This window comes from Girardinichthys multiradiatus, chromosome 18 (assembly GCF_021462225.1).
Source record: "Girardinichthys multiradiatus isolate DD_20200921_A chromosome 18, DD_fGirMul_XY1, whole genome shotgun sequence".
NCBI classification, from domain to species: Eukaryota; Metazoa; Chordata; class Actinopteri; order Cyprinodontiformes; family Goodeidae; genus Girardinichthys; species Girardinichthys multiradiatus.
This window is the reverse complement of record NC_061810.1, coordinates 47505401-47520809: the sequence shown is the minus strand read 5'-3', so window position 1 is coordinate 47520809 and position 15409 is coordinate 47505401. Positions and strand designations below refer to the sequence as shown.

The 15409-nt window shown below is 41.9% G+C and overlaps 1 protein-coding gene across 3 annotated transcripts in view; it reads left to right on the top strand.

The window, feature by feature from the left end:
* The first annotated feature begins 5028 nt into the window (after window positions 1–5028).
* Window positions 5029–15409, top strand: part of LOC124884671 (mitogen-activated protein kinase kinase kinase kinase 5) — a 70033-nt gene continuing 59652 nt past the window's right edge. For 2 of the 3 annotated variants that reach the window (XM_047392724.1, XM_047392722.1), the window contains exon 1: window positions 5030–5289. In XM_047392724.1, coding sequence (XP_047248680.1) covers window positions 5164–5289 — 126 coding nt within the window. In that variant the 5' untranslated portion in view covers window positions 5030–5163. Of the gene's footprint in view, window positions 5290–15409 lie in introns of all 3 variants that reach the window. The other variant, XM_047392723.1, reaches the window with a different exon arrangement.

Genomic DNA, 15409 nt, shown 5'->3' with positions numbered 1-15409 from the left:
TTATGACCTGAAAACAATTTAAAAGAGTTTCCTGTTCCTGTAGCACTGACCATCAGGGCTGCTTGGACACCTGATGCGGATGCAGCAGTTGTCAATTGCACCCACAGCTTTAAGAAAAGCTTTGTGGCGTGCCAGCCCAGCAAACCCACTGGACACTGCATCCAAGTCCTCAGGGGTCTTTGGAAGGTAGATGACCTGGTGACGAATAGCCACCATCTCCTCTGTAACTCTGTGGACGATGCGATGGACAGTAGATCGAGGCATCCCAAACACTCTGCAGACCACTCTGTAGGATGTGCCACTTGCCAGCCAGAAAAGAAAAACCAAGGTCTCAATAGTAGCACCCATCCATGTCGCCTATCCTGGTGCAAAAGATTGAGCAGCACTGCCAGAGACTCCCTGCTCAGCCGAAAATCAGGCCTGGGGTCCTCCTGGTTGAAGAAGCAGACCAGGACTGGGACACTCAGGTTGATTCTGTAGTAAAGCGGTCTGGTCTAGATAAGGGAAGAATGGAGATGGCAAAACACATTATTTTTAAGGCATGCTACTGGATATTTTAAGTGATCAAAGCAAGTAGATACCAATACACCGAAAACACTGCAGTATTGTATAATTATCTAAGACCAGCCAGAGGGGATCAAATACTTATGATTCCTACTATATCTTAAAATTGAAAGTTGTTTATAAATATCATTTATATTTCTATAAAATATGTCGACATACTTTATTTTATAGAAATATAAATGATATATATGAACAACTTTCAAAATATGTCGACATACCCCCTCCTTGAACCACCACCTTAACGTGGTGGAGGGGTTTGAGTGCTCAAATGATGTTGTCTGGGGCTTAAATGCCCCTGGTAGGGTCTCCCATGGCAAACAGGCTCTAGGTGACAGGTCAGACAAAGAGCGGTTAAAGAATCCTTCATGAGGACTAGTACATCGAGGCACGTGACGTCGCCCGGTACAGCAGAGCCGGGATCCCTCCCTGGAGCCAGGCCTGGGGTTGGGACTCGTTGGAGAGCACTTGGTGGCCGGGTTGCTCCTCGTGGGACCCGGCCGGGCCAAGCCCGAACGAGAGACGCGAGGCCATCCCCCAGTGGGCCCACCACCTGCAGGGGGAACCGTGAGGGACCGGTGCAAAGAGGATTGGGCTGCGGACGAAGGTGGAGACCTCAGCGGCCCGATCCCCAGATGCTTAGGCTGGCTCTAGGGACGTGGAATGTCATCTCACTGGGGGGGAAGGAGCCTGAGCTTGTGCGGGAGGTCGAGAGATATCGACTAGAAATAGTCGGGCTCGCCTCCACGCACAGCATGGGCTCTGGAACCCATCTCCTCGAGAGGGGCTGGACTCTTCTACTCTGGAGTGGCCCACGGGGAGAGGTGGTGGGCTGGGGTGGGTTTGCTTGTTGCCCCCCAGCTCAGCCGTCTCGTGTTGGGGTTTACCCCAGTGGATGAGAGGGTCGCATCCCTCCGCCTTCGGGTTGGGGACAGGTCTCTGACTGTCGTTTCGGCCTACGGGCCAAATGGTAGTGCGGAGTACCCGGCCTTCATGGCGTCCCTGTCGGGTGTTCTGGATAGTGCCCCTCCTGGGGACTCCATTATTCCTCCTGCGGCGGCAATCTCAGAACCCGGTGGTGGACACCGGCAGTAAGGGACGCTTTCAAGCTGAAGAAGGAGTCCTATCAGTGGTGGTTGGCATGTGGGACTCCTTAGGTGGCTGACGGGTACTATGGGGCCAAGCGTGCCGCGGCTCGGGCTGTGGCAAAGCCAAAAACACGGGCCTGGGAGGAGTTCGGTGATGCCATGGAGAAGGACTACCGGTTGGCCTCGAAGCGATTCTGGCAAACCGTCCGGCGCCTCAGGAGGGGGAAGCAGTGTTTCGCCAACACTGTTTACAGTGGGGGTGGGAGGCTGCTGATCTCAACTGAGGACATTATCGGGCGGTGGAAGGAGTACTTCGAGGATCTCCTCAATCCTGCCATCACGCATTCCCTGGTGGAAACAGAGGCGGGGGACTCGGGGTTGGACTCTTTCATCACCCAGGCTGAAGTCACCGAGGTGGTTAAAAAGCTCCGCGGTGGCAAGACTTCGGGGGTGGATGAGATCCGCCCTGTGTACCTCAAATCTCTGGATGTTGTGGGGCTGTCATGGTTGACACGCCTCTTCAACATTTCGTGGTGGTCGGGGACAGTGCCTCTGGACTGGCAGACTGTGGTGGTGGTCCCCCTTCATAAGAAGGGTGACCGGAGGGTGTGTTCCAACTACTGGGGGATCACACTCCTCAGCCTCCCTGGTAAGGCTTACGCCAAGGTATTGGAGAGGCGAGTCTGGCCGATAGTCGAACCTCGGCTTCAGGAGGAGCAGTGTGGTTTTCGTCCTGGCCGTGGAACACTGGACCAGCTCTATACCCTCTACAGGGTGCTCGAGGGTTCATGGGAGTTTGCCCAACCGGTCCACATGTGTTTTGTGGACCTGGAGAAAGCATTCGGCTGTGTCCCTCGTGATGCCCTGTGGGGGGTGCTCCAGGAGTATGGAATCGTCGGCCCTTTATTAGGAGACATCCGGTCCCTGTACAAGTGGAGCAGGAGTCTGGTCCGCATTGCCGGCACTAAGTCGGACCTGTTCCCGGTGCATGTTGGACTCCAGCAGGGCTGCCCTTTGTCACCGGTCTTGTTCATAACTGTTATAGACAGGATTTCTAGACGCAGCCAAGGGCCGGAGGGCATCCGGTTTGGGGACCAGTGGATTTCATCTCTTCTTTTTGCAGATGACGTGGTCCTGCTGGCCCCCTCTAGCCAAGACTTACAGCACGCACTGGGGCGGTTCGCAGCCAAGTGTGAAGCGGCTGGGATGAAGATCAGCTCCTCCAAGTCATAGGCCATGGTACTCCACCAGAGAAGGGTGGCTTGTCCTCTTCAAGTTGGCGGGGAGTTATCGAGTGAGGCAAGAATTGAGCGGGAGATTGACAGACGGATCAGTGCGGCTGCCGCAGTTATGGGGGCACTGTTCCGGTCCATTGTGGTGAAGAGAGAGCTGAGCCGAAAAGCGAAGCTCTCGATTTACCGGTCGGTCTACCTTCCTACCCTCACCTATGGCCATGAACTTTGGGTCATGACCGAAAGAACGAGATCCCGGATACAGGTGGCTGAAATGAGCTTCCTCTGTAGGGTGGCCGGGCACTCCCTTAGAGATAGGGTGAGGAGCTCGGCCATCCGGGAGGGGCTCGGAGTAGAGCCGCTGCTCCTCCACATCGAGAGGAGCCAGTTGAGGTGGCTCGGGCATCTATACCGGATGCCTCCTAGACGCCTTCCTCGGGAGGTGTTCCAGATACGTCCCACCGGGAGGAGGCCCAGGGGACGGCCCAGGACACGCTGGAGGAGGTGTCTGGGGAGAGGGACGTCTGGGTATCTCTGCTGAGTCTGCTGCGCCCGCGACCTGGTCCCGGATAAGCGGTAGACGACGAGTATGAGTACGATGTTGACATACATTAGCCATAAAATTGCTGTCTAGTTGTTAAGATAAATCAAACCTCTTTTTTAACCTAAACATAATTATCTCTCAGCCGGAAATAAAGGAGATGTCTGCAACGATGACACAACTGGAGTTCCTCAGAAATTAAAAATAAAACCACCAGAAGTTCAGGCTCCATTGTAAGTCCTCCTCGCAGCCACGGTTGGTAAGCGACAGCTGTTACACTGAGGTGAGGGCGGGAACAGCTGGTAAAGGCTAGACCGTCCCAATTCGCAGCCGCTCACTTGCGGCCTTAGTGGTTTTAGCGGTCAACAAAGGACCTGGTCCACGTAGACCGGGTCCTTCTAAGGATCCAGCCCCTGAATTGGGACATACCCAGAGTTTTATACCTCTATGACATCACAAGGATGCCAGCTGTGAAACTCCTCCTTCCTGGGAACTGCATAGGAATGGTTTAAAACTGCATTCTGGGATTCAGAGTTTTTACCAGTGTCTTTTGTTCTCTTGTGCAGTTCGGTCCATTTTGTTCGTCCTATGGCTAGGGCCAACACTTGGGTCATCAAAGGAACCCGTAATGAGTAGCTCCACCATTGCTGTTGATCACTTCAAACAATTGTTTAGGTATGCTTGATGCAAGTGTTTCCAGAAGGCCAGTGTGAATGTTGCTCCAAGCGTTGAACATAGCCTCACAAAGGGCATCCACTTACTGGAACTGATGTCAATTTTTGTAAACTTCCCTTGCCATCAATCCTAAAATGTTTTTAATTGGATGTAGATCAGGGAAACTCGAAGTATGGTCCAAAAGAGTGACGCTTTTCTCTTGGAAGAAGTCCTTTGTCAGGTGGGCGTCATGAACTGCAGCATTTCTCATTAAAAAAATCCAATCATCAGATGAGAACCCTCAGTCTGTTTTAGGGACAAATGCAAAACGTATAAAAATGTTGCAGAGCTTTAAGGTGATACAGATAACTGCAAACACGTGTCACAACGTTATTAATGCCATTTTTTAATCTTAACAATAAAAATATGTACATAATAAAACAGTTAAACAAGATGATGTTAAAGTTATTATTACTTGTTAACAGGATGTAACGGGTGCCCCTTGTTTGAACAGGATATGAACAGGAAGCAGAAAAGGGAGCTCCAAGCATGAGTGACTCTTTGCAGAGCTGCAACTCACACACACACACATAGATCAGTGGGTGTGAAGCTCAGACTGAAACTTGCACTAAAAAAACCCCAAACTGCAGGTAATCAGCTACAAGCCACACATGTGCAAGCACTCAGACGTGCCTAAAGTGTGTGCTCATATGTGCGTACACTAAACTTTCTTTAATGTAACTGCAAATTGTAAGCACAAGTGCACAAAGAGCTTTTCAAAGCCATTTCAGCCATTATATATCTCACACACAAACACCCACTGAACAGGAAGCAAAATTGGATTATGCAAATTAGCAGCAAAAATGCTTAAGAGAATAGAGGAAGGTGTGAGATAGGCGGAGGGAAGGAGTGACAGAGGTAGGGAGGATCTGCAGGCTGAGAAACAAACAGGAAGGTGTGTGTGGCAGCGGTTGAGCCAAGAACAAGCCAGACACAGCAGCTCCCTCCTCTGAGTGCCTCTCAGGCTCAGATGTGAATGACAGTGAGTGTATGAGGGGCTGTATTGACACCTTAAGGGAGTTTATTAATGTCACAGAACTTTAAAATGGATTTCCATCAGAGGGCAGCTCTGGATATCTCCACCAAGAACCCTCAGGATGATTTTGAGATCTTGTTGAGAGTCGGAGGAGGAACCTACGGAGAAGTCTACAAGGTCAGAGTCCTCAGATGCTGCTTGTTACAGCTGCAAAACTAGCGCGGTCAAAAAAATACTCCATGTCTCAGAAACTTTGTGAAAGTTTGAAAGAGTCAGGTTTTACAGTGCAGCAGGAGTTAGGTTAGGTGCTTATATCTCAGCTGAAGCGTGTCTTCTGCATATTTTCTCAGTTGCTCAGTGTCCTGTTGAGCGTGAAGTGTACGGTTTGAGTCCTGCATTTTTAAGCTTGAGTTCCTCTATGAGTTGAATTATGATGATGGTTTGTAGTTTAACTGGTTCGTCACAATTACAAGTTCAGTGCAGCTTGCCCTGCCAGAGGAAGTGGTTTGATGTGAAGTGAAAGTATTTATATAAAAGAATCCAGTTAAAACAGTTGGTCTTAATTGTGTGTTTTAATCGGACTGGATTACATCTTCTTTTAAAGATCAGACATTCAGTTGTGTAAAATAACGTTTTACGCTTTTATTAAAGCTTCTCAAATGAGATTTTAATTCAGTTTTATGAAATTAATTCATTTACTTCCTCATGTTTAGGTTGTAACAGAATTGGTGAAACAGCAAACATTAGGTCTGGGGCTTATATTTTTGGACACCCTTAAATACATTCAATCTTCTGTAATACTGAGGCTAGTAGTCTTGATAAAGTTTTTATGATGTTGTCAGACTAGAGCTTTATTTACCAGAAATATGTCTTAATGCTAAGCTAATTTCTGGTTCCCATTATTGAGTAATTGGACATTTGCTTGTTGTTTCTTTTGAAAGTTTTGTATCTAAAATAGACTTTTAATAAAAGCTACCAAATAAAAATGATGTGGGCTTCTCTCCTGCAGATGTTTAGTTGTTGCATAAATCTGGGATATCTGTGGAGGTGTTGGTCACCAGTGGGGGGATGGATTACATACTGAATTTGTCTTGGAACATCTGCTGATATTTGATCATGTTGGGTTTAGAAGAGTTGGGACCTGCAGGTGGTTCCTCAGTGGTTCTTGCAGTGTCTCAGGGCCTGCTGCTACTGTTCAGGCTGTGCTTGGTCTTCAGCAGCGTTAACGACAGAATGTTTTAGTTTTCGCATCTTCTGTCTGGACCTTAAATTGTTGACGTTGAACCAAAACTAGTCTTTGGATGGAAGAACAATCAAGAAACTCCTTGCTCCAAATATTTTCCAGCCAGACTTGGGATGTCTTCTTGCCTTGTTTGTGTGATGAATGGAAGGCTCTATGCTATGGATGGGGTAGAAGTTAATTCTCTGCTGTAAACCCTCTAATTCAGCGGTATTTATACAGCCAAGTTGGAGATTAGATGTGAAGTGGAAGCAGTGTGAATATAACCAAAATCACTACTGTCAGCCGCCGATTCTGTAGTCCTGGCTTTATTATTTAGGCGCGCTTTAGAGCGAGTCTGGGTTGAAGCAGCTTGAAGAGGCAGTCATATTTGCGAACTTAACGCAGAGCTGTCTTACGAAAAGGCTTAAACATGCTCATGTTCTCTATTTATCATTATATATTTAACTATGAAGGTACTGGAAGGATGTTTAAAATAAGGATTTTGGTTTGCAGCTAGTAGTTACATTTAAAAAGGTTTTATAATTTCCTTATGTAGTCTCAGAATGCAAAGTCGTTTAAATAGTTTTTAGTTTGTTGACTGCAAAAATCATATGGCAGACAGCCTGACAAGTGAAGTTCATTTGTAAAAACCGAACTGCAAATATATATTTATTGAGTTTTCGTAATGACCTTTTAGTCTTCATTAATTTGCATGAGATAAAACATTTTTCATCATTTTACACATTTTATTTTAGTGTGGCCCTGATTTCTGCTGCATAAAGGTCTAAAAGTATGAATATTTCAAAATACCGTTTAAATTTTGCAAAGAAATAGCTAAAATTCTGTGTGTTTTATGTGAATATTTAAAAAATGTTATTCTACCACTGGAAACGTTTAATGTCCTTTTATTTTAGTTGACAATCCTGGTGACAGGAATCAGACCAAAATGGCGACGATTTCTACCGTTAAAATACGGATTTAAATAAAAAACCTCATAGGATCGTATCGAACAGTTTCACTGATGCCAGGGTGTATTTAATCAGTAAACGACTGGATGTTTGAAATTTAAACAAGGAACTCACGACTGCCTTGTTTGGATTGTTTCTGTCTTCTCTATTCATCTGGCTTGTTGTGTAAGTGAAAACTATTTTAGATGTTCTGGTTCAGTACACCTCGATGACATACTAAGGAGCAAATTCAGCCGTTCCAATAAGCCGTGTTGGAGCAAGCACACATCCAAAACATGCAGGACTCCGGCCTTTTAGTGACAGAAATGAACACGCCTGTTTTAAAGGATTCTCGGCTACTTTCCTCCAAGACAGCAACAACAGCAAGCTGCATCAGTCAGAGCCCACATCAGCATCATAATCGCCTATGAAGACTGTTTCCCTGTTTGTAACCGTCAGTTTTCTGTATGTTCATGATTTTATTCTCTTCTGCTTTGTGGTTTAAAAGCACAAGAAGAACCACTTTAAATAGGACTCAAGCACAAAGGGAAGGTTTTAGTTCAATAAACTGAACACTGACCTTGAGGACAACCATAGAGCTGAAGCGTTGAACTATCATGTTAAATTAAATGCATGTCGACACTTTGCTGAGAAATATTTGATCTTATTTTAGCGACCATCAGCAACCTAAGTTCATAGTTAGTTTGATTATGTTGCAAATGTCAACTAAGGTTGTCTTTGCAGATCCTGATTACAACTTTACTGGTAGGGGTGTGTGTGAGATCGTCTTGGTATGATAACCTTTGGTAAAAGTTCCTCAGTTTCACTGCAGTTGCTCAAAACTTCGAAACTGAAACATGTAGCCTGATCCAATTGATTTTATTTCAAACGGACCTCCCTGGACAGAAAACTCACTGTGGCGCTACTCCAGAATTGTGTAAAATAAAATCTCATTGGTTCTAAGTATGTAACTTTGTAAAACATTTGTATAAACATTGTAATACTGGAAGCCTGACCAGGCGTAGTTCCTGGGGACCACATTACTGACATACTGTATGTCACATTTTGTTCCTTATATGTGGTTTTATTTCTTTTTTAAATATTACATTTTTAATGCTGAAATAGAATTTATTTACATAATAATAACCTGGAGATGAAAATGAGCATTTTGGCATTTCGTTTAACTTTAAGGGAAACTTTTAAAATCAGTAATTAGATTTAACTTAAAAAATCTTCTTCCATTTAAACACATTAAGGCTTTTAGGCCTCTGCTCTGATTTCTGGTAATAAGACATCGAGGTTAAAGAACATTTTTGATGACAATTAAAATTGTAGCACAGCATAGTTAAGATAAAATGTAGATTTTATACCAGACTTCAAATTTATTTGGTGAAATTGTCTCCTGGAGGAGCACACTGGAAAAGTGAAAATCCATAGAAACACATCCATAAGAAAAGCACAAATAAACCATTTATTGGAATAATGTTAAACAATCTGAGTCTGTTTTCTTCTCCACATGCAGGTAACGTTCTGGCTTTAATGGTTCAGTGTAAAAGCTTCAAGACTACTGAGGGAACTGGCTTTAGGGTTTACATACAGACACATTCAATAAATAAAAATATTAATGTAACGTTTACTGAAAAGTACTTCGGTAAATGAAGTGAAACAAATTATACAGATTAATTCCACACAGATGGATGTTTTCAAGCCTTTATTTCTGTTAATTATGATCATTTTCAGCTTACAGCCAATGAAAACATGGCATTTAAGATTAGAATATTACATCAGACAAAAAAAGTGCATTTTTAATACAGAAATGTGAGCTTAATGAAAGTATGTTTAATTCCTGTTATTTTTAAAGGTACTTTCAATTAGACAAAAGAGCCTCATCTGAACACACATTCTGATTTATTGAATATGACTGTATTTAGTCTGGAGAGACAACTTTGCATTGTCGTTTATTTTTTCTCCTGAAGACTGAGGCAAACAGAAAAGGCAGAAATGACCAGTTCCTCTCTAGTCAGGGAGGTGATCCATGTTTGTAAGACTTACTTCTGCAAGGTTTCACTTCAGTGTGAAGAAAACCCTTCACCAAGGGTGATGCTGGATCCTCATGTTATTTGTGTATACACTGTTTTTAGGGCCTCTTGTCAGCCTTCTGCTTCCAAATCGCATCACATAATCCAAACAAATGTAAATGTTAATGAAGTCCTGAAGGAGATCAGTGTCCTAAAACTTGCAGACTAAACAAGTTACTAATGCAGACTTGGTCCCAGTTAGTTAAGGGCTTGTAGTCAGTTGTTGACATTGCTGCCATAATCTATAAAACATTTTAAAATCTGTTTTTGATGATAAAAAAAAAATCACTGCTATATTTTGGTGCTAGAAAACCTATAAATCCAGATTTAAAAGCAAAAATAAATCATAATCCGCGTTTGCATTATTTTTAAAGCAGATAAGTAATTCTAAACCATTCTTTTCTGAATTCAGTTCTGATAATACTTCAGTGTGTACAGCACTGCAGTCAGGAAGAACATCACAGTGTTCTGCATTTCCAGTGTAAGGCATTCTTGTTCTTTAGATCAGTAATATTTTTGGCCAGTTGGAACAACTTTATCTGGCATTAATGTCCATACCATGTTGCTAGAAGCTGAGATGCTAAAGCTCGTGGAGAGTGGTCGGGACATTGCATAATGGTAAGAAAGCCAAGTGTCTGGAAAATGTTGGTATAAAGCAATTAATATCAGGTTGATGGATGATTCAGTCAGACATCCTCCACCCGAAGCTCGCGCAGCTCACCGTCCAGGCCTCCACCTGCCAGTGGATCACCAGATTCCTGACTGACCGGCAGCAGAAGGTGATGCTGTGGAGCATCTTCTCCTGCACAAGAACCCCCAGCACCCCCAGGGGTGTGTTCTCTCCCCACTCCTCTCTGTACACAGATGACTACACCTCAGCCGACCCATATTTGAAACTCTGGTTGCTGGTCATCTTCTAAGCGGCCCTCATTCAGTCTGTCCTGTGTTCGTCCATCCCTGTGTGGTTTGGCTCAGCCACAAAACAGGAGAGGTCCAGACTGTAATGACCCATCAGGTCTGCAGATTGGCTATAACAGGGCATCTAACTGTAGTTCTGTGAAGGACAAGAGGATGCACTGCCTGTCACACAGTCAACACAGCAGCAGCAACATTGTGCTGCCCAAAGGTATGCCTTTCACTGTTTTTCCTTCATAATAGATGCTTTTATAAAGGAAAAACTGAAAAGATAATTTGGGTGTTTAAGATTAATGAAGATAGAAGCCTTTCTTAATTAAAACCAATTTGTTCCTTGAATGCACACTCAGGCTGTGGAGATCATTTCTGCTTGGAAAGTGCACTAGTTAATGGTGGGTATTCGTTATTGTCACGTTGCCTTTGTGTGAAAAGGTCTTCATGTACCGTGTAATGCCGTTGCCTTGCCTCAGTCCTACATGTGCTGGGTCAGTTTCAGTGATCTCAAGTGATCCAGAAGAAAGGTCAAGGTCTTCTTTAGAGCCTTTTAATGCAATCTCCATATGTGAAGACTGACTTTTGTCCTGGTTGAGTGGAGAAAATGTTCAAGCTGTCTTTTATATTTAGTCTGGCTTTGTCCAAGTCAGTCCAGATCAGAATATCAAGTGTTTTATATGTTTAATTATAAATACCTTTAAGATTTATGTATATCTTCTCTTCAGCTACTGAGTCATGTGTCCTCCAGGTTTTTTGTCTCACCTGTTAGGTAACACTCCCATAAATGTGTTTGTTCTGGGATTTATTTTCCAAAAACATTTCCACTCACATCCTGCATCCTAATAAATGCCAGGCTGTTTTGTTCCATGTTCTGCAAAGAAACAAATTTACACAAAGCAGATGCAAAGTTAGTTCTCTGCAGAGTGAACAGACTTCCTCTCCAAGCAGTTAAGGTGACCTTATTCTTCAGTTCTGTAGAGTAAGGGTTTGTCTTTTTGGCCGACCTTCACGAAACAAAAATCATCCACGAACCTATGTGAGACTGCACACAGAAGCTGCAACTTGTTTCAATCAAGTATGTTGTTTCACACAATGTAGCTGAGATGCAACACTTTTGCATTATCATGCAACAGACAGCTTTATTATTTTTATTTCATAAGACATAAAAATATTTCAGTTAATTTCATTTCAGTGTGTTTTTATCTTACCAAAAAACTACAAATTCATCTTAGATAACAATACCAAATTATCTGCTTTATCTTATTTGGTAGATTACAATTCGGCTAAATGCTTTAAATAAATAGGTCATAGTTCATGATATATGAAACTAATCAGAAACTTTCTAATACTAAATAACTTTTTTTGTATTCCTTTTTTGTCCCATGTATTAAAATAAGTAAATACAAATGCAAAATCACACAAATATCATTACATTTTACAGTTTAAAGTGCTGGAGGAATGTTTTTCCTGCTGCACGGAGCAATGCAGCTCTGGTCCTTCCCCACCTGTTGCTGCACAGTCCCAGTTAGCTGACGCTGGTTAAGACGTAAGAGAAGTATCAGTGATGTCTCTTTTACAAAATAAAATAAAAATATTCAAATTCAGTTTTTTTATATAGCATCTATCTCGGTAAATGTCATCATTACCAGTCAGAAGGATCTGGTTTACAAACAAACATGTATAGTCAGATCAGTCCAATCATACAGAATAATTCAATCAATTAGATACACACCCATTCAAATTGGAATGTTATTGAAAAGTTCATTTACTTCAGAATCTTAAATTACCAAGTGAAACGTATTTTACACAAACTGTTTTCAAGCCTTTATTTCTGTTAAAATAAAGATTTTCCACTTGCAGCGACATTTAACATTAAAATAATTACATCAGACCACTAAAAAACATTTTTAGTCCAAAAATGTGGGTTAGGGCACGGTGGTGGCCAAGGGGTTAAAACACGTGACCCATATTCAGAGGCTTCGGTCCTCGACGCAGCCGTTGCGGGTTTAACTGGCCCCAGCAACCTGTGCTGCATGTCTTCCCCTTTTCCCCACCCCTTTCCTGTCAGCTTACTATGTAAAAATGCGAAAAATAAAGGCCAGTAGTGCTGCAAAAAGACGTTCAAAAATGTGAATGTGATTGAATGTGACTGTATTTTCAATTCGATTCTACTTATAGAACAATGCAGTCAGATTCAGTTTATCATGCCAGTTGGGTAAGAGGTTATCCATCTTTACCCCATCACACTGTTACACATGTGCCTTTTATTTCAATGGGGATGGAAGGTGATTTGTCAAAGAAATGTAACACCCCCCCACTGCTTTCCTCTTATTTAACAGTGATTACCATCTAACCCAGGCTGCCACTGAGTTTTTGAACATGTCAAACTGCACCATTAGTGTCCCAGTGCTCACACGTCATGTGCACTGCAAGTGTTGCAGAATCAATGCAACTGTCTCATATAGCTCAGCAATGAGCCAAAAACGTCATGGCTTAATCGCTGTGGATTCCACACCATTGTTCTCTGTGTACACACACTATTCAGAACAAGACGTACATGGTTTAACGACATGACAGGATGTGATGGTCCATAAAGTCTTAGTTATTTCCTCACTTTTAGATTCAACTAATCCCCATTGTTCAAATCACCGCCATGGATGGCAAAATAAAGATCAGTGTGACAGCCGCTTGTGGATACTCAACCGATTTCATCGAGTTATTAAGGTTGCAGGCTAGCAATTGTTTTTGTATTAGCAGTATTTACTAATATTATTAATAATGCAAGTAGCAATTCCAAATAGTAGTATTAGTAGTTTAAATAGATAGTTTGAGTTAAAACATTTAATTTCACCTCGGGATTAAGAACGTTTTTCTGAATTAAATTAAAATGGACCTGCAAATAGATAAATCATACATAAGATAAAAAAGTTATTAAAACTTGTTTTAGTTATAAAGCACACCACTGAGGAAAGTCAGGAATTAACAGGTGGTGAAAGATGCCTGGACCTGATTAAAAATTGGATTTATGCTCACAGACTGTAGGAACTGGAGTTTATGGTATGCACCCAGTCAACATTCCTCTGGGCTAAGAAAAGCTCTCACTATGTTAAGATTATTTTACATGTGTTTGTCTCTTGCACTGGAATGGAAATAGTAACTCGTTAAACTTGTACTGCATCTCCCAGTTCATGTGCAGTTTCTGCACACTGATCCCACAATGCAACACATCATATGACTGCACTGGGATAACACTATAGTTTTTCCTGCCTAAATCTGTATCCAAATTTTATATACTTATACTTTGAGATTTATGTTTGTTTGAGGAGATATGATCATAATATTGACTACTGTGTTTGGTGTAGTGACGGCCCAGTGGAAACATGTCAAACTATTTTTAAACCAATATAAATATTTAACTGAAACCTTCAACAAATATATCAGCTTTGGTAGCAGCAGGTTTTATATTTATCTGTGTGTCCTTGTTACTGAACTCTTTAAAGAGATAGCTCTGGTGTTGAAATGCGGCGTATTTACGAACAGTCACTACCTTTCCTCCAGTAGTCAGCAGTCAGGTGATTATGAAGCAGGGTTAGGGGTTTAGTGAGGTAATTTCAGGTTCAACATGGGGTTTTTGGATTCACTAAGATGGCTCACTTCAAGCCTGTTCATCTCCATACTAACTGATGCTGAAAAACCCAACTTGTTCAGATCAGAGATCAAGACCATGGAAGCACTGCCTCCCAACCAATTAGCCAATTGTATTTTCTCTTTTCATCTCTGAGTTACATTGTCATATCTTGCTGGCAGACAACCCATGAGAAATATATCAGCAGAATAAAACAGAGAATCATAAAGTTAAAGGTAGTTCCTGTTGGGAGAGGAAGATTAGAAACTAACGGAAGTTAAAATACCTTCCTCCTAAAATATACCCTTGTTATCTTTTAGAGTCCAGAGTGCATTACACTCTATTATGTGGGTGGGGATTGTTGCAGACATTTTTATTTTCTCAGCCTTTTTTTACATTAAAATGACCAATGAGGCAATAATAGATATATTAAGAATTTATTAAGTTGGCTAAAATATTGTTAAGCATATTGCACTCTGCATTCACCAACATTTTTTTTCAATGGCCAGTCTTCTTTCTGCCTTATTGTAATCCACACGAACACTCATATATCAGTGGTCAGTAATCCTTTGCTAACGTTTCAAGTTGAGATTAGGTAAACCAGATCTGTCAAAGAAAACCTTGATATGCTGGACCTGCATGGTAATATACACTCCAGGAGAGCCAATGTGTTGACACTGAAAGGACATTTTAACAAATCAAAAGCATTATTATTATTTTAGCAAACTTATCACAAACTTTATTATGAGTATTCAGGCACACCATAAATGCCATCAAACACACTGTATGATTCTGTGTAGCTCCAAACAAGTTCATGCCTTTTTAAAACATTAAGCCATAATGTGTAATTTCATGTCAAACAAACAGCTGAGTGTGTGTTATCAAACACTGTTTAAATTCTGATATATTTGCTACAAATGCAATAATTGAAAATAGATTTGATGATGCCATTCAGCCAAGTGGTGATTCTTTTCCCACCTTTGTTGTTGTGTCATACTTGAGTCAGACGGTGCACACAAACCACAGTGTGTTTATGATAAAGTACCTCACCTCAGCACACTAAGTTTAGTCCAGTAGCATTCACTCTTATCATGTATAGGTTTGCTTGGTCACTTCCTGTCAGTGCCCTCATTTCTGAACACATTCTAAGAGCCAACAGATTATCCTTTTATATTTATGTTTTAAGACCTGATCTTAATCTTCATAAACTCATCTGGGCTTTCTTTTTTTGTCATCAGTTCCACATTGAAACATAACAGGAACCTGGTTTTATTGAGGTTACCTTTACCTGTGATGTACACAACTGTCCAAGCTTCTGAAGTCATACGTCATTTCTTCAGATGTTCAAGAAACCAGACCTTCTCAAACATCTGATAAAGTGGTTTTAATCAGTGGATTTCCAGACTATCTTAAGGTCTTTCAGAGTTTTTCTTTGGATTTCCGTTGGATGGTTTTCATTAATTTTCTGAACCAGTGTTGTGTCAACTCATAACAGACAACTAGACCCTATTTTCAT